This window comes from Grus americana, chromosome 1, assembly GCF_028858705.1.
Source record: "Grus americana isolate bGruAme1 chromosome 1, bGruAme1.mat, whole genome shotgun sequence".
In the NCBI taxonomy this organism is placed as follows: domain Eukaryota; kingdom Metazoa; phylum Chordata; class Aves; order Gruiformes; family Gruidae; genus Grus; species Grus americana.
This window is the reverse complement of record NC_072852.1, coordinates 196,640,673-196,665,331: the sequence shown is the minus strand read 5'-3', so window position 1 is coordinate 196,665,331 and position 24,659 is coordinate 196,640,673. Positions and strand designations below refer to the sequence as shown.

General features: G+C 44.9%; 2 protein-coding genes across 9 annotated transcripts in view; one reads left to right on the top strand and one right to left on the bottom strand.

The window, feature by feature from the left end:
* The window catches only part of FLT3 (fms related receptor tyrosine kinase 3), a 44,220-nt gene extending 35,728 nt beyond the window's left edge, over positions 1-8,492 (bottom strand). For all 3 annotated transcript variants that reach the window (XR_008575698.1, XM_054813415.1, XM_054814216.1), the window contains exon 1: positions 8,117-8,492. Coding sequence is in view for 2 of the 3 variants with exons in the window: in XM_054813415.1 (XP_054669390.1) it covers positions 8,117-8,171 (55 nt within the window). In the remaining variant the exon portion in view is untranslated. The remainder of the gene's footprint in view (positions 1-8,116) is intronic.
* Positions 8,493-16,102: 7,610 nt separating this feature from the next.
* PAN3 (poly(A) specific ribonuclease subunit PAN3) overlaps positions 16,103-24,659 on the top strand; it is an 81,974-nt gene continuing 73,417 nt past the window's right edge. For 4 of the 6 annotated variants that reach the window (XM_054817746.1, XM_054819369.1, XM_054816873.1 and 1 more), the window contains exons 1-2: positions 16,103-16,796; positions 22,438-22,578. In XM_054817746.1, the coding sequence (XP_054673721.1) occupies positions 16,361-16,796; positions 22,438-22,578 (577 nt within the window). In that variant the 5' untranslated portion in view covers positions 16,103-16,360. The remainder of the gene's footprint in view (positions 16,797-22,437; positions 22,579-24,659) is intronic. The other 2 variants (XM_054820269.1, XM_054818584.1) reach the window with 1 other exon arrangement.

The following is a 24,659-nucleotide window of genomic DNA, read 5'->3' as shown; positions in this document are numbered from 1 at the left end:
TACTCCTTCCCGGGGCTTTTCTGTCGTGCGCGGCGACCGAGAGCTGCCAACACCAACGCACCGGCGGGGGAGACCCCCGGGGGCGGGCGGGCGGGCGGGCAGGCGGCGGCCGCCAGGGGGCGCTGCCGCTCCGCGCAGCCCCGCGGAACCCCGCGGAACCCCGCGCAGCTCCGCCGCCTGCCCGCGGGCGGCCGCGGCTCGGTGCTGCCTGCGGAGCGGGCGTTAGACAACAGAGGCAGCGCTGAATACGCATTCGGCCCTTCGAAGTGCCAGGGGTATTTTCCCGACTGGTAACTAACTGGGCCAGTTTGGCTCCTGTTTGCTTGCGAAGGAGCTGCCCTGCGGGATTTGTTTATTCTTAGGAAATGAAACGTGAAACAAAAAATCCTTGTAATTTTTTTCATATATTAAATCATCGATGATGCATTTTGTTTCTTTTATTCTTCCACGGGGTCTCTAGCAAATATTTTCTGATTTTCTATTAAAAGACAGAAAGCTTAAAAATACCGACTCTTTCTGGGGAGATCCCATGGCTATCCTTGCATGGCTCAGGTAGGATTCTGACCCAGTTCTATTCGGGTTTTTTTTTTGGGGGGGGGAAGAAAAAAAAAAAGTATTTTTGCACCAGAACAACTCATGGATATACAGTAAAAACTTCCTACTCAGCACAACACGTTCAAGTAGTTTGTGCCCCTATTTATTATAGTGGTCTCAAAAGTGCTTCTTCTGAAGAGATATTAAACCCAAACTTAGTGTGGCAGCGAATGACCATTTCTAATTTGTCCAGTGCAAGTGCCAGCAAAGGGTTCTGCCACTTGATAACTTATTTACTTTATGTCAGCTTCTGTAGTAAAACTGCACTGCCTCTGCCTAAGAAGTTTGCTTCCTTACTCCTTCCAAATTTAATCTATGTCTGAATCTAAAAGATCTCCTTTCAGCACATGAGAAAAAGAGAAGTTTGCTCAATCCGCCTCAGGAACATTGCTGCCAAGACCTGCCTACTCCATCGTTTACCACATGCAACAGGGAAGACTCTGCACACAAATTAGTTTTCTATATTTGCAATTTTCCTCATCTTTTCCTCAACTCTCCATTTTCAGGTCCCAGATGAAAACAGCTGCAAGAAATTTATTCTTCCACATTTTTTTTTTTTGTATACCTAATGACTTGACCACCATTTCCAAGAACTTGTCCTCTGTTTTGTTATGTCCTAACATATTTTTGGTACAGATTTCAGCAAACTTCATCTTTTGGATAAAATTACGCCTTTCAGTGCTAATACCTTTCTTCTTAGAGGAGGACAGTCAGCAGCTCTGCCTATGGCTCATTGCAGCCAGCTTATAGGTTACGTAGAGATTTTCACAAAGAATAATTGAGATGGCTGAAGGTTTCAAATAAGGTATCACACTGGGGATGTATTTTACACTCTGCTACAGAACCATACAAAACCTTCTCCAACAAAACAGGTAGCTGGGAGTCAGCGGCGTTACACCTGTTTTTTTACTGATTACTTTCAGATATGTTTGCTTCAGTGCCTTAGGTAGTAAAAATAAGTTAATGATGACACAAAATGAAGGCATATTTTTCACATGATACTATTACATATCCAACTTTATTGACTACTTTTGCCATTTACTTTATTGCAGACTGATATCCAAATCATGATCTGTGATTCATGTTGTGATTTCAGCATTCATTTAAGCCAGGATGAATAACAATCCAGTTTGACTGATTTATATATTTCTATCATTTTTCAGCCTTTCTAATCATATTGGGGGTGTTGGTTGATAAGAAGCTCAACATGAGCCGGCAGTGTGCACTTGCAGCCCAGAAAGCCAACCGTGTCCTGGGCTGCATCAAAAGAATTGTGACCAGCAGGTCGAGGGACGTGATCCTACCCCTCTACTCTGCTCTCCTGAGACCCCACCTGCAGTACTGCATCCAGCTCTGGGGGCCCCAGTACAGGAGAGACATGGAGCTGTTGGAGAGAGTCCAGAGGAGGGCCATGAAGCTGATCAGAGGGCTGAAGCACCTCTCCTATGAGGACAGGCTGAGAGAGTTGGGGTTGTTCAGCCTGGAGAAGAGAAGGCTCCGGGGAGATCTAATTGTGGCCTTCCAGTACCTGAAGGGGCCTACAGGAAAGATGGGGAGGGACTGTTTACAAGGGCATGGAGTGATAGAACAAGTGGTAATGGCCTTAAGCTCAAGGAAGGTAGATTTAGATCAGATATAACGAAGAAATTCTTCACTGTGAGGATGGTGAGGCTCTGGAACAGGTTGCCCAGAGAAGCTGTGGATGCCCCATCCCTGGAAGTGTTCAAGGCCAGGTTGGATGGGGCTTTGGGCAAGCTGGTCTAGTGGAGGGTGTCCCTGCCCATGGCAGGGGGGTTGGAACTAGATGATCTTTGAGGTCCCTTCCAACTCAAACCATTCTATGATTCTATGATACATGTGTCCTCCTGAGCACCTGAGACTTGCTGTTCCTCTGGGAATGAGTTGCTGTTAGTGGGGGATTGTGTACATTTATGATCAGCCCAACCCCTTTAGCTGTTGCAGGCTTCTTTCCTAAATACGAACTGGCCCTATCACCATGTTGCTCCTTAATTTATGGACTTGCTTTGAAATCACCATTTCGGGTTCTCAGTCTATGTCAGTAACTCATGGTTTTATCTGAAAAAAAAATAATAAAAATCTCTTTAGCATGAAGCAAATGCTGAAGGCTGAAGCAAGCAAGACATTTAGCTCCATTTTATCTCTCTGTCCTGCTTCTTCTGTTTTTTGTTTACCTGGGCTTGGGCGAGGAAGGACTGCGGGGTTGTATTCAAACCCTTGTTTGCCTTTCATTTCACTAACTTTCCATCGACCTTCCCTGTGAATCCGAGATAAAGGCACTGCTCAAACAGCTGAACTGTTATTTTGCTTGTTATTATTCATTTTGTCTGCTTTGCATGGGACTAGCTGAATGAATGACAGCCCTTCCACAGGTCCCCTGGATTGTGATCCCATGGTGACTTCTCTGTTTGGACTGGTGCTCACAGGGAGCTCGCTGAAATCCCTGACCCAAACTGTGGGCCATTCCAGCCACTTGTGATCCAGTTTACATCTTTGGAACTGCTGAGGACACCTCTTTTTGGGAAGTGGCTGAAAAGTGGCCAAAAAGGCAGCGAACCTCAGCTACCATGGCAACCTCCCTTTCTGAGTAAGAGCCTACATTGTGGCTGGTTCTTCTTCTGCTTCTCGCCCACATCTTCTGTCCTCTCAGGGGAGCTTCTTCTTGGCTCCCACATCACCCAGAGCTTTCCAGCCCACTAAGTACGGTGAACAATGGTATCCTGAGCTGTATTAGGCATATTGCCAGCAGGTCCAAGTCCTTCCCTTCTGCTCAGCACTGGTGAGGCTACACCTGGAGTGCTGTGTCCAGTTCTGGGCTCCTTAGTACAAGAGAGACATGGACATAATGGAGAGAGTCCAATGAAGGGCCACAAAAATGACTAAGGGACTGAAGCATTTCTCCTGTGAGGAAAGGCTGAGAAAGGTGGGACAGTTCAGCCTGGAGAAGAGAAGGCTCAAGGAGATCTTATAAATGTGTATAAATACCTCAAAGGAGGGTGCAAAGAGGATGGAACCAGGCTCTTTTCAATGGTGCCCAATGACAAGATCAGAAGCAATGAGCACAAACCTTTTCATCACGTGGGTGACCGAGCACTGGCACAGGTTGCCCAGAATGGTCATGGTGTCCATCCTCAAAAGCCATCTGGACAAGGTCCTGGGGAGGACCGGGGTTCTAGGTGGCCCTGACTGAGCTATGTGTTTGGACCAGATGACCTCCAGAGGTCTCTTCCCACCTCAAGCCCTCTGTAATTCTGCGAACAAAGGGGTAATTCTGTGGGTAAAGAAGCACTGGTGTGATACCACCATGGAAGTCTCTCACTAATCAGAAAGTGGCACTGGGCTGTCCTTGTTCTTGACTGTCCTCTAGAGGATGTTTGCTCATGGGGATGGCACGTTTGTGCTATTAAAAAGCTGGATAGACAACCCTGAAGCAAAGCAAACTGATGTGTCTCATCTAATGACATTAGTAAGTTTGCTTTAACTTTTTTTTTTTTTAAACTGCTCTGTGTTTAAGTACTGCAGTCTCATTATCTGACACACTCTTGCACTTCTATTGTCATCAGTGGAACTACTAACTTCTTGCCAAGCAAGGGCTACTTTATTTAAGTACCTAAAGTTAAAGGTATGAGATTCCTGGCACCTCATCAACAAGGAGAAAAAGATCTGCCCGAAAGAGAAATGAAAACAGAAGATGGCAGATAATGAAATGATACTACTTCTCATCCTAGTATTTCCACAACTGACTCTAGTATATTGTCCTTAATTTCCTGGAAAAGGGGGTGAGGAGGGAACACAAGCAGCCTGAACTGTGTATGGGGGAAGGATGGACAGAAAGGAGAGTGGGAGAGAATGGTTTTGTTACAAAATATGAAAAGATAAAAATGAATGCAAGGTATTTGATAAAAATGGTAGTTGGTATTTCATACCAAATTTGGTAAAATAAAAAAACCCCAAACCCTAGTTGTTCTTCTTTGTATCATTATGAGGTTAGGGTTAAAAAACAATTGCAATTCCCAAGCAGTTGTACAAATGTAAAATCCAGCATGTTCCTTAAAGAGCCTGTTGTAACAACAAAATACTTTTCAAATCCATTAGAAATCTTATCTACACAATTTAGCCTAGACTACAAAGAAAGGAGTAAATAATGTCTTACCTTTACAACAGTAACAGAGCTAAATATCCAGGTGATAAGCTAGCTTTTCTGTCTGTTTACCCTGTTCAGTGTTCTCAGCAGTTTTTAAGGAAGCACCTGAGAAAAATTAGGGAGCCATTCCTTCCTTTGGATGAGAAATAGGCACGCAATGTTTATCGAGCTATCTGTCTAGCTTTGCTATCATCTTATTTCTCATTAAATATAGAGGAGGAAAGAAGAGTCTATCCTTCAAACACACCAGCAATTTTTAGGGTATTACCTTTGTTTGAGGCATTACAGATTCCTTAAGGAAGCATTTTGCATCATGTTTCAGTTTAGAGTCCTATAGCACCTTCTTAAATGTATTTCTATTAACAGCAATAGGGTTAAGCCATATGGGAAATAAGGTCTTCCTGCCCATTTGAGAAATGCCGCTGTTTGTGGGCTCTGGACTGATTTTTTGGTCTCTATTTTCCTTTTAAGTGTTTGATCACTGGGATTAAACAGTCCTTGTCCTTTTCTAGTGTTACTATAAAAAACCTGAAATTGCTTTCTGCCTTCATCGGTCATCCACTCCTGCTTTTCCACATTTTTTCTTTGTAAATGTTTTACTTTCCAATTTCATTCCCTCTGCTGTTTGCTGGACTTTTTCATCCCTGCCTTTCGCAGCGAACATCTCCATGAAGATTTTCAGAATGCTTAACTCAACCCAATGACCCAAACCAGCTTCTCAGCTCCCAGTTTCCCTGAGTAAGCAGATCACGTACTGGCCTTATCCAGCTTTCACAGCCAGCTTGCACCCAGGTTTTTGCATGTTTCAGGAAATAGACTGTAGTCAGGATCAAACTTGATTCCCCCTGCGGTGCTCATTGATTTCACCTTCATGCCAGTGGCAGGGCTCAGCGCCTGAACTTGCTCTGGAATGTTTGTCAGCTGGTTTGTCAGTGAGAAACCGGTGTATTGTTGGGAGATGGACAGATCCGGCAGACGGCTGGGTCCCAAGCACATCTGGGGTTTTCCTTCAACAGCAGAAGTGTGCTGGCCCAGCTCGTATTTTCCTGGGTCCCTGCCACAGGAATGTAATGGACACCTGTGTGTTCTGTGAGGGTTTTTTCAACCATATTGTCCTATAGTTTTTGTATAATCAGACACACCACAATCTAATCCAGAGCTTGTTAGGGCCTGAGTTTGCGGTCCTTGCTCATATAAAATTTCCTCTCATTTGCCAGCCACAGGGAGATCTCAGTCAGCATCTCTCAGCTTCATTTCTCTCAGGTGCCCTGAAGCTGCAGGTAACCCCACAAACAGCTCTTAGTAAGACAGGGTGCAACAAAAATAAAAGGGAGCAAGAGTGGTTGTTAATGGAAAACTTCCCCTGATGAGAAAGGTCATCGAAAGTCTCTGTTCGTTACAAAATTCTCCAATTTGTAAAACATGAAACTATACTACTGCTTCAGTTCCCAGGGCCCTATCCACCCTCCCCCCATCATCCACTACAGCAAGACTAATTGTACATTGGATAATGTTCTCTTAAACCACAAGCTCTTGCATAGGATGACCAGAAAAAGTTAAGAAGATGAGGAACTGGAATAGTGCTTTTAATGTATAGAGCTGTATTTACATATATATTGTATTGTATATATTGTTTTCTAAAGTTCTTGGGATTACATTCCTTGCTGCTGGGGAACATTTATTTCAGCAAATAACACAGGCAAGATGCTTTTCCTTTCCTGCAACTTTTGTCTATAATTTAAAGACAGAGCTGGTGCCTTAAGGCTACAGATATTGTGGAGATTCTCCTCTAGGTGCAATTTTAGTTTAGCTTTTCTTTGCTGGTTAAGTGTTGCAGCTTCTGATGATTCTGGTTCATCAGATGGATACTGTGTGTCCACACAACTTATTACTAGGTCTTATCTCTAGACAATAGACAGATTCTTAAAGGGAACACATGCATTTTTAAGAAATTACATATAATTCATTAATCACTTAACATTTTTTACATCAAAATTGCTTTAGAAGAGTGATCTGCTAGAGAGAGATGCTCAGGATTTCTGCTGTCAGTTATGCCTCTGATCCTTCAAATCCTAGCTGGTTTGTATGTCTGAAAGCATTTGCTTTTTTTTCCCCTACATCAGCTGACCTTACAAGAAGTAACACTGCCTCCCTATATACCTCGCCTTGACTAAATAATACCTCAACAGAAAGAACACCAGTCCTCGAGGAGGATAATCACACCTTGGGGCTCCCCTACCTTTTGCTCTCTCTGCAGAACTGTTTTGTAGCTGCGCTGAAGTCTATACCTTGCAGGGGCTTTTGGGCACCATCACATCCCAGATGCTAATCATTTTGATTTACTGAGTTATGCAGCCTGCAAGACTAGCAAAGCTCAGTCAAGAAGAAAAACACAGAAATGCCTCTTTGAGAGGGTTTGCTTAGTAGTAGTATCAGCAGTCATGCAAAGCAGTAGATCATAAAATACTCATTTTCATTTTTACTCCACCTTCTCTTCAAATAGCTCACGTAGACTTTCAACCATGAATGAATAATATCTAACAATTGTTCTTTGAAGTAAATATTACTATCCCTGTATATGGAGCTGAAAATGGACCGCAGATTTTTAAATAACTTTCCCAGGCATGCATCAGAACTGCGTCAATCAGGAAAAAACACGCTCTCTTTTTGATTCAGTTCTGGGTTTTGAATCAGCAAGATCATGTTTGATAGGAGCAAGCCATTTATTTTAGAGCTAGAGAAAAATAGTTTCAGGCATTTGATATGGAAGCAAATGTTATTTCCTTTTCTCTTAACAGTTAAATGTTGGGGTGATTTTCAGTACAGGAAAACAAGATTTAAAATCCAAAACTCCTCACTCCAACAAAACAAAGGCACTTTCTAGACATTAATATCATGCCGCCTTCTATTTAGATCATTGAACAACAATAACAAAGCCTGCTAAGATACAGAAGCATCGTTATATTTCACTCTACCAACATATATGATTCACAGATTATTTACCTAGGAAATTGCAGATACGTTATTTAAAGTGATCAGGTCAAGCTAGCATTCACATCAGGAAACATATTTATATCAGGAAAAAGAAAACAAAAAAATCAGTATATTTAAATCCTTTTTGCCTTGAGCATGAGTCAGGTGCAGTGAGAACAAAAGCCAGGCTGGGTTGGGAGAGACTAGGGTGACGGGAGGGAGAACAGCATCCCCAGAAGAGAGAAGAAAGGTGGGACAGAAAATAAAAGATGTGGGAGAAAATGAATGGATAAGAAGTCAAAGGAGAAAGAAAGATGTGAAGCGATGCAGTGAGAGACTGGGAAATGGAGAGGAAAGGGTTCGAGGAGCAGCGCGAGAAGACCCTACCTGCCAGCTGAAACGGGCTGCCAGCGGGGCGACCGCGGGGCCAGCCCTCTGCCATGGCTGGTGATGCCCTGTAGTCCCCTGGCCCCAGCAAGTGAAACCGAGCCACGCAGGTGGTTGCCTTAAGGGCGCACGTCACTGCCCACAGTGAAACCACTTCTTCAAAAGCGAGGGCTCAAGACCTGAGTCTGAAGGAAATGTGTGTGTGATGGGGAAAAGAGGGCCTCTCTGGGGGTCGGGGAGCGTCTTCCTTTTGTCGGAGGATGCCTCCACCAAGCCGAGCAGCTGGTTGCCCTCCAGCTGCTCAGTCTGGTTCTTCAGCCCTGCACTCACACTTCTACAAAAACATATTTTCTTGGGTAAATTTGGTGCAGCTGACTTTTTGCTGTCTCACCTCAATTTTTATTTTCGAAGCAGTTATAGTTTCTGCTTTCATGCACTGGCAGTCTGCATAATTTCTCTGAGTATCGATGAGGGCAAGAGCAAGCGCCGCTAACAAGCTAAAGAGCTCAAAAAAAAAAAAATCCAAACAAATTTTGTGTGGTGCCATGGGAATACCCTGCCACATCTGTGGGCCGAGGGAGGTTTCCCGCGCTGGGTCTGCTGCTGACAGAGGACCTCCTGCAGTCACCTCTCAGAGCCCGGGGAGCTGCCACCCGGATGGGGAGTGGGTTTGTGGCACGGGGCTGTGTTTACACCAGGGGGAACAGGGAACTAGCACCATCGGCAGGAAGGTTCAAACCAAGCTACAGCTATTCTGAAGTGGTTTTGGAGATGACTTGTCTAGGGGATAAAAAAGGCCTTCTGACGCGAGCCTCCAGGGACGCAGTGCCTCCGCCCTCAGCCTGGCCCCGCTCGCCACCTTCCTCAGAGCATGGCACTCCAGGTTCAGCCTCCTCATTGCCTCCTGGTTGCTGGGGTGTAAAGGGCGGAACTAAGCCTGGCCATGGCTGAAGTTGCTCGCCCCAGCAAGGCCCACTGGTTTGTACCAGGACAGGACATTGCAGAGTGGCAGGCAGATCTCCCTGGCTTCCACAGCCGTGCGTCGCAGCCCCCAGGCAGAAAGTGGATCCAGTTCTAAGGAATAAGCTGGAGTATCTCCCCCAGGATCCCCCAGAATATGCTGGGGGATTTTTATTATTAATTCAGCTGTTATATTTTGCATAAAAAATTAAATTTTATTACATTATTCATTCAGTTGTTACATTTTTACTTGCTAGGGACTAAGCATCCATTCTGCACTTGCAGCACCTGGATAAAAAGAATCCCTAAGCAAATACATTCGATGTCAGTATGGTGTTCTCAGAAACCTGCCAGAGATGATATCAGATTTTTTTAATTTTTTACTGATAAATAGCTTATTTTGCGTTAGGGAAGGTTAAATAAAAATGTAGATGGACCAGAACTACACAGACATATCACAGGTAAAAGAAGCCACACAAAATGTCCCAAAGGTTATTGCAGGGGCAGTGAAGGAAATGGCACTGAGGCCAGCATTGTTAGCGAAGATGAGCGCATGATCTCTCACAAGACTGCCTTGGAAATCCAGACTGAAGCACTAGCATTGTACTCTGGTGCTGAGGACAAGTTTGTATGGGATGCAGTGCAAAGGAAGGAGCTGAAATGATATGAAAACTAGGGAGGTACATATTTGCAAGGATGCAAAAACTGGGTAAGGAAGTGTAGGATTCCACGGGCTTTAGAGAAATCATTGCGAACAGGGAAATGTCATGCTGGCAACAAGCTTTCCTGGCTGACAGGTTGCCTTTTTTCTCCACAGCCCTCACCGGTACACAGTCCCAGCATGGATGAGATTGGAAGACACCTCTGGATATCACCCCGTGCTCAAAGCATGCTCAGCTAGCACAGGATGCCCCAGAGCACATCCAGTAGGGTTTTAAGTATCTCCAAGGGTGGAGAGCCCACAACTTCTTCAGGCAATCTATTCAGTGCTCAACCACCCTTGCAGTAAAAAAGCGTTTCCTGATGTTCAGAGGGCCTCTCTTGCGTTGCAGTTTGTGCCCATTGCCTCTGGTCCTGTCACTGGGTACCACAGGAAGGAGTCTGGCTCCTCCATCAGGTATTTCTACACATTGATAAGATCCCCCCAAGCCTTTTATTCTCCAGGCTGAACAGTCCCAGCCCTCTCACCCCCTTCTCGTATGTCAGAATCCTCAGTCCCTCATCATCTTCGTGGCTCTTCACCGGACTCCACTAAGTCCATGTCTTTCTTGTACTTTCTTGTATCGCTTTCAAAACCACACCTAGATACAAGTTTTGCCCCCAGAAACCAGGGTGCAGCCAGTTTGTGCTTCTGGTATGAAACTACCAGAAATCTACCCCAGTCACTTACTGCTCGTGGGCAGTCAGGTGGCATGGCAATGCCCTGTCCAAACACACGTATATACTAAAAGAGTGGATGCTTCTCCTTTGAGTCCTTTGATTTAAAATTGGCAAGTGAGCAAAGTGCTTTGCTCTCTTCCACCAGATGCATTCAGCACTGGAAGCTGCTGGGATTTCATTGAAGATATTTTGCCTTTTTGTGGTTCAGACATGGAAAAACTAACATTAACTGTCTTAATCATGAAAATGACTTTAAACTGAAAGAGGGTAAATTTAGATTACATATAAGGAAAAAGTTCTTCCCTGTGAGGGTGCTGAGGCACTGGAACAGGTTGCCCACAGAGGCTGTGGATGCCCCCTCCCTGGAAGTGTTCCAGGCCAGGTTGGATGGGGCTTTGGGCAATGTGGTCTAGTGGAGGGTGTCCCTGCCCATGGCAGGGAGGTTGGAACTAGATGATCTTTGAGGTCCCTTCCAACCCAAACCATTCTGTGATTCTATGATCTCTCTGTCCCTGGTGATTCAGCTGATCTGGTATCAGAAGTCTTAATGTACATGTGGGGTTTTCAGCTTAAAAGCTTCTGTGAAAGATGCCATCAGCTAGGACAGTTCATATCTACTGGATGAAGCCAAAATAAATTTATAAAATCTGGCATATTAACTTATTCCTACAGATGCTGGACTGGGGGTGGAGAGGGTTCAACAAATGTGTCATACACACATATATAACAGTAAAGCATTCTTCTGACTAAGTAGGGTTTTTTCTGCCATGGGAGAGTGGTTTCTGTTACTAAGTATTTTATCCAAGTTATGTCACATCACAGTTGGTCTTCGCTGCAACAGACAGATAAATCCAGCTCCAGTGGGAGTAGCCACATGCGAAGAAACTCTCAAGCTAAACCATATGACTGTATTACCAGCACAGTGAAACTAGACTTATATTTTAGCGCTTGTACTAATAGGAACTCCAGCCTAAGGCTAGACCTCCCTCCATGCATTATTAACATAGGCGTTAGCATACATTATTAACGTAGGTGTTAGCAGGAGCACTTCAGGGTCAACTCCTGACTTGCTACTTGATCTGAATTCAAAACTTCACCAAGTCAGAATGAATTTATTTTTGCATGTGAATGGGAGTCTGGTTAGGAGCAACATCTGGTTTCTTCCAGATCCTGTTAGGATCAATTGTCACAAGACAATCGCCTAGTTAGGGACCCACGGGTATTGCCGCAGCAGGTTGGTCCATTCAAGCCAATATCCTGACTGCCATATTAGTCATTCAAACACTTCAGAGGAAGATTAAAACCCCCCTGATTCTGTGCAATAATCTCAAGAGTGGCAATTTCCCTTAGACTTCAGACAGCAGTTGGCTTTGTTACTCTTCCTTCAAAAATAAATGAACGAATGCTAAATTCTTGTCTGACTGTGGACTCTGATCACACTTGTGTTTTTGTAAATCTTGCTAACTTTTTTTCCTTAATGATATACTATAATGATAGACTTTAAAGGTTAAATTCAGATTATGTGAAAATTTTTTTAGAAGCATTTACTTTGATCTGTTTTAATAATATTAGGCAAGGCCAGTTTTGTAAGTAGAGATAATATCTCTTAATAGACCAACTGGTACTGTTGAAAAAAAACCAGTGTTCAGGCATTACTTTTTCCAACTGCTTGGTTGGTTTAACAAGATTCCTACCTACAAAACTTGTCTTGCCTATGCAAGAAAAAAATCACAGCTACAATAACTCTATCCCTCAAAAAGTATTGTTATTCATTCGCATTCTCTGATGCCAGCTTGCACTTCGGGATCTGTTTCCACATGATTTACTAAACATGTTAATTTTGGGTCGATACAAAGAGAAACTGTCACTCTCAATACTGGTTCGAATGTTAGGGGACAGCTATTTGGCACTTGCGACCTAATTTAGCTGGAGAAAAGAGCTCTTGGCAGAGCTTTCCTTCTCAAGGATTTCCTTTTTTCTGCCCCCAGCCCTCATTTTTCATCTCATAATGTTTGGTTCTGCCTTTCTCTCCAAGCTCATAAAAACTCTGTCACTTGGTTATGGCAGCATGCATGCATACAGAAGTATTTCCCCATTTCTGGGTCAAAAAGCACACCACAGTTATGACTTGACTACAAAGTGGAACCAGACCCAGGGGCATCTATCTGTTTTTCCTTTGTCTTGCTCCCTGGATCTCATGCAAAGTCAATCTGGGTATGCATCCAGGAGGGGAACGGCAAATGCTCTCCATACAGGTGCCAGCTTCAATTAACAGGGGACCTAGTTTTGTGAAAACCAAAACAAAACGAAACAAAAACCCAACCAAAAAACCAAAACAGCATCAATCACTACTCTGCAGGAATGCCCAGTACATCTCCGTGCACTGCACGAAGCAGTGGAGCAAGTTCAAGCAGATAGCGAATGGCTGGCAGGACTGCTCAGCGCTTTGGCTGACCAGCAGGAAGAGGCAATAAAAATAAAATTCTGGAGAGGAACACATGCTTATGATTAATGAGAAAGTGTCAGGCTCCCATATGGACACTCCGTAGCTGCAGGTCAGCCTTCAAGCCAAATCCTTATATGCAGTTAGAACTGAAGAGACAGGAATGGTGAGAGTTTGACAGAGCCACAAAAAGAGGCTCATGCCATCTTGAGCCTCTTCCCATTATTGGCTCTGCTGGCCAAGAGAACGTAGAAAAGATGAGGGATGCTTCCCAGCAGTTTGATGCTCAGTGGCTCAGATACAGCACTTACATCGACTTAGGCGGGGGAGAACCCAAACACTCTTGGCACTGTACCGCATGTCTCAATGGTATCTGGGCACTCTGGCTGCAGGATCACGTGCTACTGCCCAGTCCGCTATCTCAGCTCTTCCCGCATCCAGTGGGAATGTTTTCAAAAGCATGCAGGCAGAAAAAATGAGGGGCGTGTATACACAAGCCCATTTGTGTCCTTGTTCCTAACCTCACTGTGTATATGTAACATTAGACATATGCATGGATCAGCAAAAGAGCTGTGGGAAAAGCAGATTCAGAAGGTTGAAAACACAGGTTAGAATACACTTCAGCAATGGGAGTGGCTACGCAATTGAAGTCTTTGCTTGGAAGAATTAATTTCATGTTCAACCAGTTTACCCAGAAAAGGTATTACCCTATGTGTATCACGAAATCTCTTATAAGATAACTTGATACCATTAAATCCGCAATACTAAAGCTCTGGATAAAAGATCTGCAGAGCTTGGGAAAGCTCTTGGTGAAGGCTGAGATTTTTCTTCTCTCTTTATTAACCTCTTTCTGTGGCCCCTTCCAACCTCCTCACACACATATGTAACTTGTCCACTCAGTCTGACCTCTCTAGACGGATGTTTTTCTAGGGGACATCATACCTGGAATGAGGGGTGATAAACAGACTGCTGATAACCAGGCTTCAGCAGAAGGTGATATTGGGTTCCTCTCTTCCCCAACACTTGGTGTTACCTCAACACAACATCTTCTATCTCCCATTCCCCTCTATGAACCCATGCACCCCAAAGGTCCCATTTGCCTAAGACCTCTGCCCTGCGCTGGCATCTTCCCAGGGCACGGATGAGCAGGATAAAGGGAGAGAAAACAATGCACTCCCAGGCTCTCCCTTTCCCCACTGCAGCAGCTGAGGGAATTGTTACCCATGGGCACCTGCATGTAGCTGCAACAGCTCACAGTGCAAGAAGTCCTTGGTTTCACTCCTCAGAGGCATAGCACTAATGCCAGAAGGCGAAGTGATACACAACTAAGTAGCGCCATGGGCACCTCAGCTAAAGCAGCTGGGACCGCCTCTGATCTGTGCGCTAAAGCAAAGTGATTTTGGTTGTTTGAGATGGCACAAGTTGGAATGGAAACATTTCCCACGGTTGAGGTGTTTATGAGGACTCTCTTCCCATGGAACCTGCTGTGGTTCGTCTGAGCTCCTACCCAGAGATTTTAATGGAGAAACCAACAGGGTCTTTCCACCCTTTTGCCTACTTTTCTAAACTTATAGGAACACAGAAGCCGTGAGCTCTCTGCCATACAGCTGAAAGGAAGCAAAAGGCTGAAAATTGTTGGGGAATCACAGAATGGTTTGGGTTGGAAGGGACCTCAAAGATCATCTAGCTCCAACCTCCCTGCCATGGGCAGGGACACCCTCCACTAGACCACGTTGCCCAAAGCCCCATCCAGCCTGGCCTTGAACACTTCCAGGGATGGGGCATCCACAGCTTCTCTGGGCAACCTGCTCCAGTGCCTCACCACCCTCACAGGGAGGAATTTCTTTCTAACATCTAATCTACATTTACCCTCTTCCAGTCTAAAGTCATTACCCGCTGTCCTATCGCTACGTGCCCTTGTAAACAGTCCCTCTCCAGATGATACCCTCATCTTGTTTTCTTTGGATACCAGGCTAGAACTGGAGCCTTGACTCTTGTAGCCTTGCCCTTCTCTAGTTTTGCCCAACCTTTTTTTGCAGAGCAACCACCTTCTTTTTCCTCAGCTCATTCACTGGCTCAGCAAAGCCATGCTTCTGACTGCAAAAATTATGATCTTGAGATTGCAGCCTAAGATACGCTTACTTCAAGTTTTTAAAGACTTTATCTGAGGAAGAAAGACTTTGATTTGTTCCAATGTGACATTTAAAAGCTCACTCATTATTTTTTTAAATTTCTTTTTGCACAAACTGTCAAAGCATCTTGGAGGTAGGCCCTGATTTTCTTTTCATTTTTAGTAAGAGAGAAGCCTATGATAGACAAAAACTAATATTAATTCTACAGTAAATGTTTTTCTCACCAAAATATTGTCAAGTGCACTTTAACATATGATGTTTTTTCCACTATATATACATTGTTTCAGCAATTGCACCACAAGCTATGCCAACAATTTGATTGAGGAAAAATAAATAAAAAAATAAATCCCGAGTAGCTTTGCAAGTGAGTCACTGAAAATTCACATAACAAAATTATCCACGCTCAGGGGAAAACACTTCAAACACCCCCTTAAAAACAGTCTGCCCGCCTTTTCGACTCCTGGAGAGGGAGAATCCCTCAGGCTGCATTTCCGTTATGCCGGCAGGCAGGGAAAAGCAAACGGGCTGCCCTATGTTTTTCACCAGGAAGGTACATGATTTTTTGGGGGGAGGAATCGGTTGAGATCCTGCTGGGACCGCAGGTACTTCGACCTCCACCCCGCGAGGGGGAAAAGGCAAGGGAACCAGGCCGAAAGCACGGGAGCCGAGCGGTCCCGGCCTTGGGCTCGGCCTTGTCCCGGCCCGCGGGCAGGAGCGGGAGGCAGGGGGTTACCTGCACCCGCCGTCTGCCCCTGCGCAACGGGCGTTAACGCCTGCAGACCGCGCTCCGTCGAAGGGCTGGCTGGCGCCGCGCCGGACGGTTAACGCCCGCCCGCGCGAACCCAGCCAAGGCGGGCGGACGGTCGGCTGGTTCCGCGCCGACCCCCGACCTCCTCGTCCCGCCGGACCACCTGAAACTCTGAGGCTCCGCGGCTCCCGCCTGCCGCTCTTCCGACCGAACGACCGGTCCCACCCGCAGCGGCCAACACCCCCTCCTCATCCCCAACCCCAATCCCGAGCCCAGGCCCGGGCCCGGCGGCGCTACCCAGTATGCCCCGCGCCGGCGCAGGCGCGCCCGTGCGGCCGCTCAGGAAGAGGAAAATGGCATAAACAACCCCGAGCGCCGGGACCACTGAGGAGGAGGCGCCGCCGCCCCCGCCGCGGGCCGCGCGGCCCCTTTAAGAGGCGCGGAGTCGCCCCCTCCTCCCCCTTCCGGAGCCGGAGCCCGGGGTGACGGCGGTTCCCGCGCCCCTTCCCCCTCCCCGCCCCCTCCCTCCCGCCCTCCTTCCCCATGGTGCCGACCCCGGCGGCGGCGGCGGGGCGGTTGCCATGAACAGCAGCGGCTTGCCCTGCTCGTCGCCGTCGCCGGTGGTGGGGCCGCCGCCGCCGCCGCCGGCGGGGGTCGGCGTGGCGGGGCCGGCGGCCGGCGGGGCGGGGGCCGGCTGTGGCGGCGGCGCCGTGAAGCTGAAGTTCTGCCGTTACTACGCCAAGGACAAGACCTGCTTCTACGGCGAGGAGTGCCAGTTCCTGCATGAGGAGCCCGGCGCCGCCCCCGCCGGCCCGGGGCCCGCCGCCCCCCTCGGCGGGCTCCCGCTCGGCATCCCGCCGGCCGCTAGCGCCGGGCCTGGTTACCCGCCGCACGGGGCCAGCCCGGGCCCGGCGGCGGCGGCGGTGGTGGGGCCTAAGAAAGCCGAGCTGGGGGCGGGAGGCGGCGGCGGAGGCGGCGGCGGCGGCGGCGGGGGGCTGGATGGCCCGCGGCTGGCGAGTGAGTGCGGCGGGGCGGCCCGGGGGTGGGGTGGGGCGGGGGCGCTGCCGGGAGGGGGGCGGCGGGGGGCGGGCAGCGCGTTGTTCCTGCTCCCCGACACGCTGTGGTGCTACCGGAAACAAATAACAACAGCCATGGTGGCGGCGGGGGTCCCCGGGCCACCTTCCCGACCTCCCCGCTCCGCTGCCTTGCCCCCGGGTTCGGCCGGTGCTGGGCTCCGTGGTGGTCCCGGGCGGGCGGGTCGGGGCTGTCCCGGCCGCCCCGAGGTACCGGAGGGACCCGTCTGTTACTGATGGGGAAGGAGCGGGCAGGTGTGTGTGGGACGGGGCTCCCCCCAGGCTGGCTTTGGGGGGCACCCGGGCAGCTGCCCGTCGGTCACTTCAGCGCTAGGCTGGGTGCGGGTTCACTGAACCTCCCTGCCCAAAGTCAGGCTGGGAGGAGGGTGGGAGCAGGGAGGCAGCGCTTTCCGGAGCAGTACCCTCGGATGGGCTCCTCAAACAACCTATGCTGAGCTTCAGCTCTTGGAAGTTTTAAATGTTCCACCTGAAATATTACATTAACAAAACTATAAATAACTATATATAGCAGAAATTGCTTCAAATTTTTTTACCCCTGAGGCTTCTTCAGCCTTCATATGCAGCCCCTTCTCAGATGGTGAGAGTTCAGATTGCCTGTATGCCATGCAGAGCGGTGTTGCTGTTGCTGGTCGGTTAAGCATCCTCCTAATGTGTGGTCCAATAGTTAGATGGTGTTTACAGCAAACTGATTTTTAATAACCATTCTGTCTGTAGGTAAAGCAGCACTTGGCAGCTAAGAAAAGATGCTCTTTCAGAAGAGTTGTGCCCCTTTAAATGAATATATTAAGCTTGGTTGCATTATTGATTTCTGTCATAAACCTGGCATTTGTTTACATTAAATGGCTCTACTACTAAATGGTCACAACTAATTTTTTTCCTGAAATTAAGATGCAACCGTGCTGAACATCCTGTATATAGCTTTTTAGTGCTTGATGTGTGTTTCAGGAACCTGCAACTGCTATTTTGCCAGGTGTGGTGAGCTTGCGCCACTGAACAGTATTATCTCTGTAGTTGGTAGCTTGTCAGCGTCTTAGACTAACACAGCACCGTCGTGTCTATCCTTCCAGGAGGAGCCTATAATATAAAATTGTTTAATGCTTTCTATTAAAAGACACTGTTTTCAGATTTTGACCACTTTGTCAAACTTCAGTTGTCCAAGCTGAAGTCTTTCTTGCCTTTCATTTTTATTTTTACAGGTAGAAATATCTGGGAAAGATTCAGCAGCGATAAGTCAATCTTTGTTCATTTTTTCTTTTGGACAGAGATAGGCATGAAATGTACTTTTTTCCCTATGCAAAAAGAAGTCACTAATCTATTAAATTAGTGGATTCAGGCTTAGAGAGAGTATACATAATTTGACTTGGGAGTAAAAGCTCCTGTATGAAGGTGGTTCTTGTAAGAAAGAGTTCCAAAATTTGCCCAAACCCTAAATCTAAGAAAAAACCCTCAGAATCTGTGTGTGCTCAGAGATTTATCCTGCTGAGCAGTTAAATTATTTGACAAACTTGCTTCTATTGAATGTGTCAGTGGTTTAAAACTACGTAGAACTCTCTGCAGTTGCACTCGTCGTGAGGAGTGAGGGCACCAAGAATGAACAAATATGCTCTGGTGTTACCAGTGATTACCTGCTGGGAAAGCCACCTCACCTGAAGTTATAGGAGGCAAAAGCTTGGACAGGTAGAAGAAGAACTTGTAGGAAGGACACTAACTAGGAAAAAAGAGTAAGGAAAGGAAGGAGAGAGAAACTGAAGTCAAAGAGCCAGGGAGTGGGCCCAGTCTCACTTGTAAGCTTCCTTGCCTTGGTATACATTTGTGAAACAAATAAGGGAAATAGTTTTTCAAAATCTGGAGTTGATCTGTGTGGGCACTGACAAGCTAATATCTAAAATCCTTACCTTGCTGATGACCCGTGGTATTAGCAGCGTGAATTCCAAGTGCATGGAATGAAAATTTTATTTCTATGGATGCAGGAAGTAGTACACAAAGTTATATTAAATAATAAAGTTCTGAGGTTAAGAACATGAAATTGGGAATTGCCAAAAATCACCTGCATGTACAGTCTCACCAGCTGTCTCCCCTAATTCAAAAGTACTTGGTAGTCTTCAGTTACGTGGCTGTGGATGCCACCTTCTCTTCTTCCTTCCTCACTGGACCCCATCTTCATTCAGTGCACAGAACAGATAATGCTCATTGACTAATTAACTGTGTAGTCCTATTTATTGCTAAAAGTGGGTCAGTGCCTCATTCTAACATGCATGTTACTCTAATCCTGCTTTGAGTACAGGATTATTAATTTACTTACAGGTTTTTCTGTGGTAATCATAAAGGCTCCCCAAATACCAACTTATTTTACTACATAGGTGATAAGAACTTCGAGTGATAAGATGATGAGCAATGAAAAATACAAGAAACACTCCAGTGCAGAAGTATTTCAGTATGAGGGTATGAAGTGGAATGAGCAGGTGACATCCTCAGAGCTAACCAGGAGTAGTTTCTTACACAATGTGTGGTTAAGCTATTCTGTGCCATAGATGTTTTGGATACTAACATCTGACAGGAATTCCAAAAATGATCAGGTATTCTTGGAAGAAAACTCTGCTTGAGATTATTAAATGCAAAAAAAAAATCATCTCTGGATCAGACTCATCCCCTACATATGGCAGAGAGCCTGCTGGGAAATCCTGTTTTATCCTTGCCTCATGCTTATGCTTTTGTCCACGTATCTGCTGCTGTTCAGTGTCAGAGATGAGGTAGTGGGCTAAATGTGGCTTTGGCCTGACTGTGTGGCTTTTTATGTTCTCGGGGAATGAGACTGACCATGTTGATAAGCTCTGCCTGCTCTCAGAAGCTAACACTGCTGCCCCCCACTCCTAAACTACTTGATTTTTGGAGCACGTGTTCAAAGCATCATTCCTGCTTCTTTACCCGAAGCTGTGAGTGCTCCGCCTTCTGTGGGGTTCACCTTCCGTATGTAAGGTGGTCAGCTGGCTGTCAACAAAATAAGAAATGTAGTTGGTATTACCTCTCTGAAGTTTGATTTTTTTTTTTTAAATATCCTTTTCACATAGGACCTCCATGACCAAAAAGAAGGGGAACAAAAAAAATAGAGAAAAGTTTCCCCTAGATTTGTTAGCTGCCAAAATCTGCATGTGGTGCTTTTTTGATAGATGTATGTCCCACGTGTCAGCCCAGTGGCAGCAGTACCTAACCTGAGAAGGCTGTAGGAGCAGAAGTGAAGAAATTACTGTTGCTTGCCATTCAGTGGAAAAGATACAATTAATTAATAGGATTTTAAGGAATAGCCCAGGGAAAGATGAGTAGGGGGCATATTAACATGAAAAAAACCTGCTCTGTTCTGTCTGGCACTTTCCAACTTCTGTAAGAAGCAAACGGGCAGTCTCCTTTGCTGCGTGCTGCTGGCTCGTTCCGAGGGTACTGGCCCTTCTTGACACCGCGTGAGGGAGGTCTAGAGAAAAATGTCATCGTGGACATGTCTATACGTAACTTGGACAAGTTAAAGTTGCACAGACAACTGCAATTTTATTTATTAGCTTTCAGGTAGTTTAACAGATGTAATATTCTTTTGCATTTAGACCTCACATTATCTCAACTTGTATCTATTAATACCTATGGCTCTAAACATTTACTAACTTCCACCCTGCTTTTTGCCATAAAGTACACGATACACAGAGCTCACTCTTTCATCTTATCTTTGATTCCCATAAATACGACCAAAACAGAGAGGTGCAGAGCTGGGAGCTCCAGGTGCTCTCCGGACCCGGCAGCAGCAGCAGCAGCAGCGGTGGGTGGGCGCTGCTGTCCGCGGAGCCGCCGGCGGAGGAGCTGGCCACGGCAGCAGTGCTGCTGCTGCTGCCCCAGGTCAGCTCACCCCCTCCGCGAGAGGCTTTCGCATCTGGTTCTTTACCAGAAAGCCTTTCTCAAAGTCCTCCTAGGAAATTGTAGTTGAAATACAGGCCTGCGTTTCTGCGAGTTGCCCGTGATACTTCCCCAAGCGGCTTCGCTCTGTGTTTTTTTTCAAGGGCTGCTGAGAAAGCCTGTTTGGGAATAGACTTTGTTCCCCATCTGTGAGAAGGTGAAAAGGGGCATCAAGGCTTGGGTTGTGTTAAGTTAGCCTCTTAAAAGCATTATGGCTGTTTTCTCAGCCTGCCACCTGCATGTTATCCGGCTGGTCATAGCAGCAGTGGATAGCGGCCAGTGCTGTAGCAACTCTGTATGCAATCGCTTGGTGGTTAGCTTAGTGAGCATTACAGCTTAGGTTTTGTGAAATTCATAAATATGCCAGGCTTAGAGTGGAAAGACCTATACATTTGTATATTTTCTCCTTTTTAAAAGGTGTTTAAGTCTTTACCAGTCCATTCCTCTTTAAACAAAATGAAGCAGTAGATATAGAAAAAATGGAAAGATAAGCTACTCAGCAAAACAGATACTAAAGGTAATCTGTTGGATTACACTTTGTAATGCAATGAAACAATGGTCAGGATTATTCTAAATGTGGATTTTTCTTATCTTTGGTAGCATTTCATTATGTACAGCATGAAGTATTTAGAAACAGACAGTTATCTCAAACTTTTAAATATAAGTATAGTTGCAGTATGTCACATACTGGTCCCATTTCCCCGGGTTTCTTTCTTCTTCACTTGTATACAGAAAATAGGTATTATAGTAAAGGTTGAGAATTCTTTTTCCAAACCTCTTTGCACTTTTTGCAAGTGATGTTGTATACCTCAGTTTTCTTTTGAGAGGTGTTTCCCCTTTTGATTTTCCTGATGCCTTTTCCAGGACTTGATAGATGATACAATTTTCATCTTGTTTTGCTCTGAATATTTTTAAGGAATGGGGAGCCAATTCCGAGAATTGAAGAGACATTTGGGACATTTGGAGATGGTTAGAGACAATTGAGAATTGAAGAGTAAAAACAATAACCAGTTAGAGATGGATGGGAGAATATTAAAATTACTGATTTCACTTAATCACTTTGTCTCACATGTCAGCTCCAGAAATCGGGAAATTATAGGCATGGATTTTCTTTTTGCTTTCATGTGTTTCATGTGGAATTGAAATGGGAAGGAAAATTATTGGGGGAGGCTAAGAAAAAAGAAAGGAGGGAAGGAAAAATTTCTCAATCTGCAAAGTTATATGAGATTTTGAGGGGTGGTTTTAGCATATGAAACTTAAATACACTAATAATTGGCTTTGAAACTGATTGTATCTGTTTATATACTTGGGTTTTCCTTGTTGTATGGGAAATCATTCAAAGTCCAAATATTCCACAGGAATTACAGATACCTGGGGAGTACTGGTAATTATTTGTTTCTGGTAGTACCCACCCTGTGTTGGGTATTGAAGAACGTAAAGAAAGCATTAATACTGTTGTAATTGTTTTTCTACTTCAAAGGCAAAGATGAAAAGCAGTGTGTGTGGGATAGTTGTGAGCAAATTCTGTATGCTATATCTTAATAATTTGAAGTTTTGATAATGTTTTTTAAGATACAGAGCATCCCCATTTAGTTTCTATCTAGCATTAGATAACTGATTTTTTGTAGGTATCACTGTAGGAGTGGGCCTTCAGGAAGGATTTGAATGCCCAGAAAATAGTGACCTTGGGGACCAGCTCAGAAAGAGTTCCATGTGTAAGGAACCACCTAGAAGCAAATTTAGACTGCTGCGGGAAAAATGGACAAATGGTAAGTGAGGGTGGGGTGATAAACAGAGGCAGAAACACTTCTGTGGAACCTGAAAAGCAGAAAAAAATACCTTGGTCATGAGGCAGCTGATGAAAAGGGGGTCAGTGGAGGGATTTAGATAGTAAGCTGATGTGGCTGATGTTTTCCTGATCTGTTGCTTTCTAGTAAAGATGTAATGCATTACACCGCCATAAAAATGGTATGGTGAATCACTGTGTATTGGAGATGAGTTGTAGTAGATCATGCTCTGTGTGTGTGTACATGCACATATGTGTTTGTTCCATGCGTCTTTCAGGAGTTAAAGTTCCAATTATGTGATTGTTTCATTTGATCTTCAAAGATATTTTGTGCTATTTGTATCTTAGAGCTTATTTGTATCTTTTAATTTGCTTCCTAACAGCCTTTTACTCCCAGCTTTTTTTTTTTTTAATTTGAGAATATTTAGAAACAGATACAGATATACAAAAGTGAGAGTAGAGACATGCATTGTACAAGTTGTTGTCAGGTTGGTTGTGTGATCTGCAATTCCTGTAGTCTGTGGGTAGACTCCCTCAACTTCAGTTGGTCTAATGTTGATGCAACTGGCAGGAAAACCTTTCCTTTCTTTTATGCATTCTCCCCCACTGCTGTGAAAAATGTCCTAATGTTCTGTTCAGGTTATCTACACACATTTCATACAACTATTTATATATATATATAAAAAAATTAGTTTTAGGTACAGGGAAGCTATTAAAAACAAAAGCTTAAACATGTGTGCTTTGAAAAATTTAATGCAGTTTATTGAATAATTGGATGCAATATATTAGGGATTGTGAAAGCTTTTGGAGAGGGTTGGCTCTGAAAGCTGTGATATTAAGTAATTGCAGTACTTTGAATTGCTGTTTCTGATAACAAAGTAGTTCTGATGACTCTTTTGAAAAAGTATCAATTTTAATTTGTATTATCACTATGCTTTTGGACTTGGTCCATGACGAGGAGTCTTGCTGCTCTAGATAGACTACTGAGATTTTTACAGAGCAAAAGGATGGCACCTATCCTTTTTTTTTCTTTTGTCTTTATCAGATGCTGCTATGGTATGTGAGATAAATTTAAAGAAAAAAAAAGTATATCCCAGTCATTTAATATTATGGTAAAGATTGCTGTTTTCCTTTGCTTGCCCATGAATATCTCATCGCCTAGTGGGAGTGTTTGTAAATAAGGCAGCATTTCCCAAACTGTTTTGCTTCCTGACTGCTTTTCAGCCAACTTGGTTCATTTGCGCTGTCTGCCCTTCAACTGCACTCTCTGCTTCTACTTTTGCTCCTCATGCCTGGGGGCGTCGTTTACTTTCTTTGTCTGTTGTCTCTATTTCAGTGATTCCTAGTCTGTGTTTCAGAAACATTGCATTAAATGAGAGAGGCATAAAACCACCAGAGAATCCACTTTCCCTAACAAGTTGCAACAGTAGTGGCACTGTAGAAAAAGTAACACTGAGATGCACCTACTAGTATGTATAGTGCTTGAGAGCTGTTACAGAGGTGTACAAGTGAGGTTAGCACCACAAGCACGTGATTATTTCCTGATACAAACATGTCAGTACAAAACAAAGGAGGACAAGCATAAGCTCCTCTGACACCTTGGTGCTTCTAGGAGACTAAAAGTACACAAGTCTTAAATGACTTGCCATAGATCGGCTTTGTATAAAAGTTTTATTGTTCTTGTCTCAGTATTAGGATTGCTATCTCTGTGTAAAATTCCACTGGAGATTTGGCACGGTAGTTTTTACTGCTTTATATCTAGCTGAGATAACTCCTTGTCCTTTGTATGCACATGTATGCAATGAACCTATGATTCAGTTTACCAAGCTGTGTTGAGGTGAAAAGTGCCTGCACTGTTGCAGTGCTGGGAGTTTAAATCAAGATTACTTCTGTATATAAACTTTTTTCCCAGCATAAAAATAATAGTAGTGCACTTTTTGAAAGCAATAATAATAGCAAAATGAATTATTTCAATCCATGTTTTATTACCTTGCCAGAAATCTTTTAATTGTTGTTTTGAAAAATATGTTAACAAAAATCTGTTGTGATCTTACTTTAGCCCAT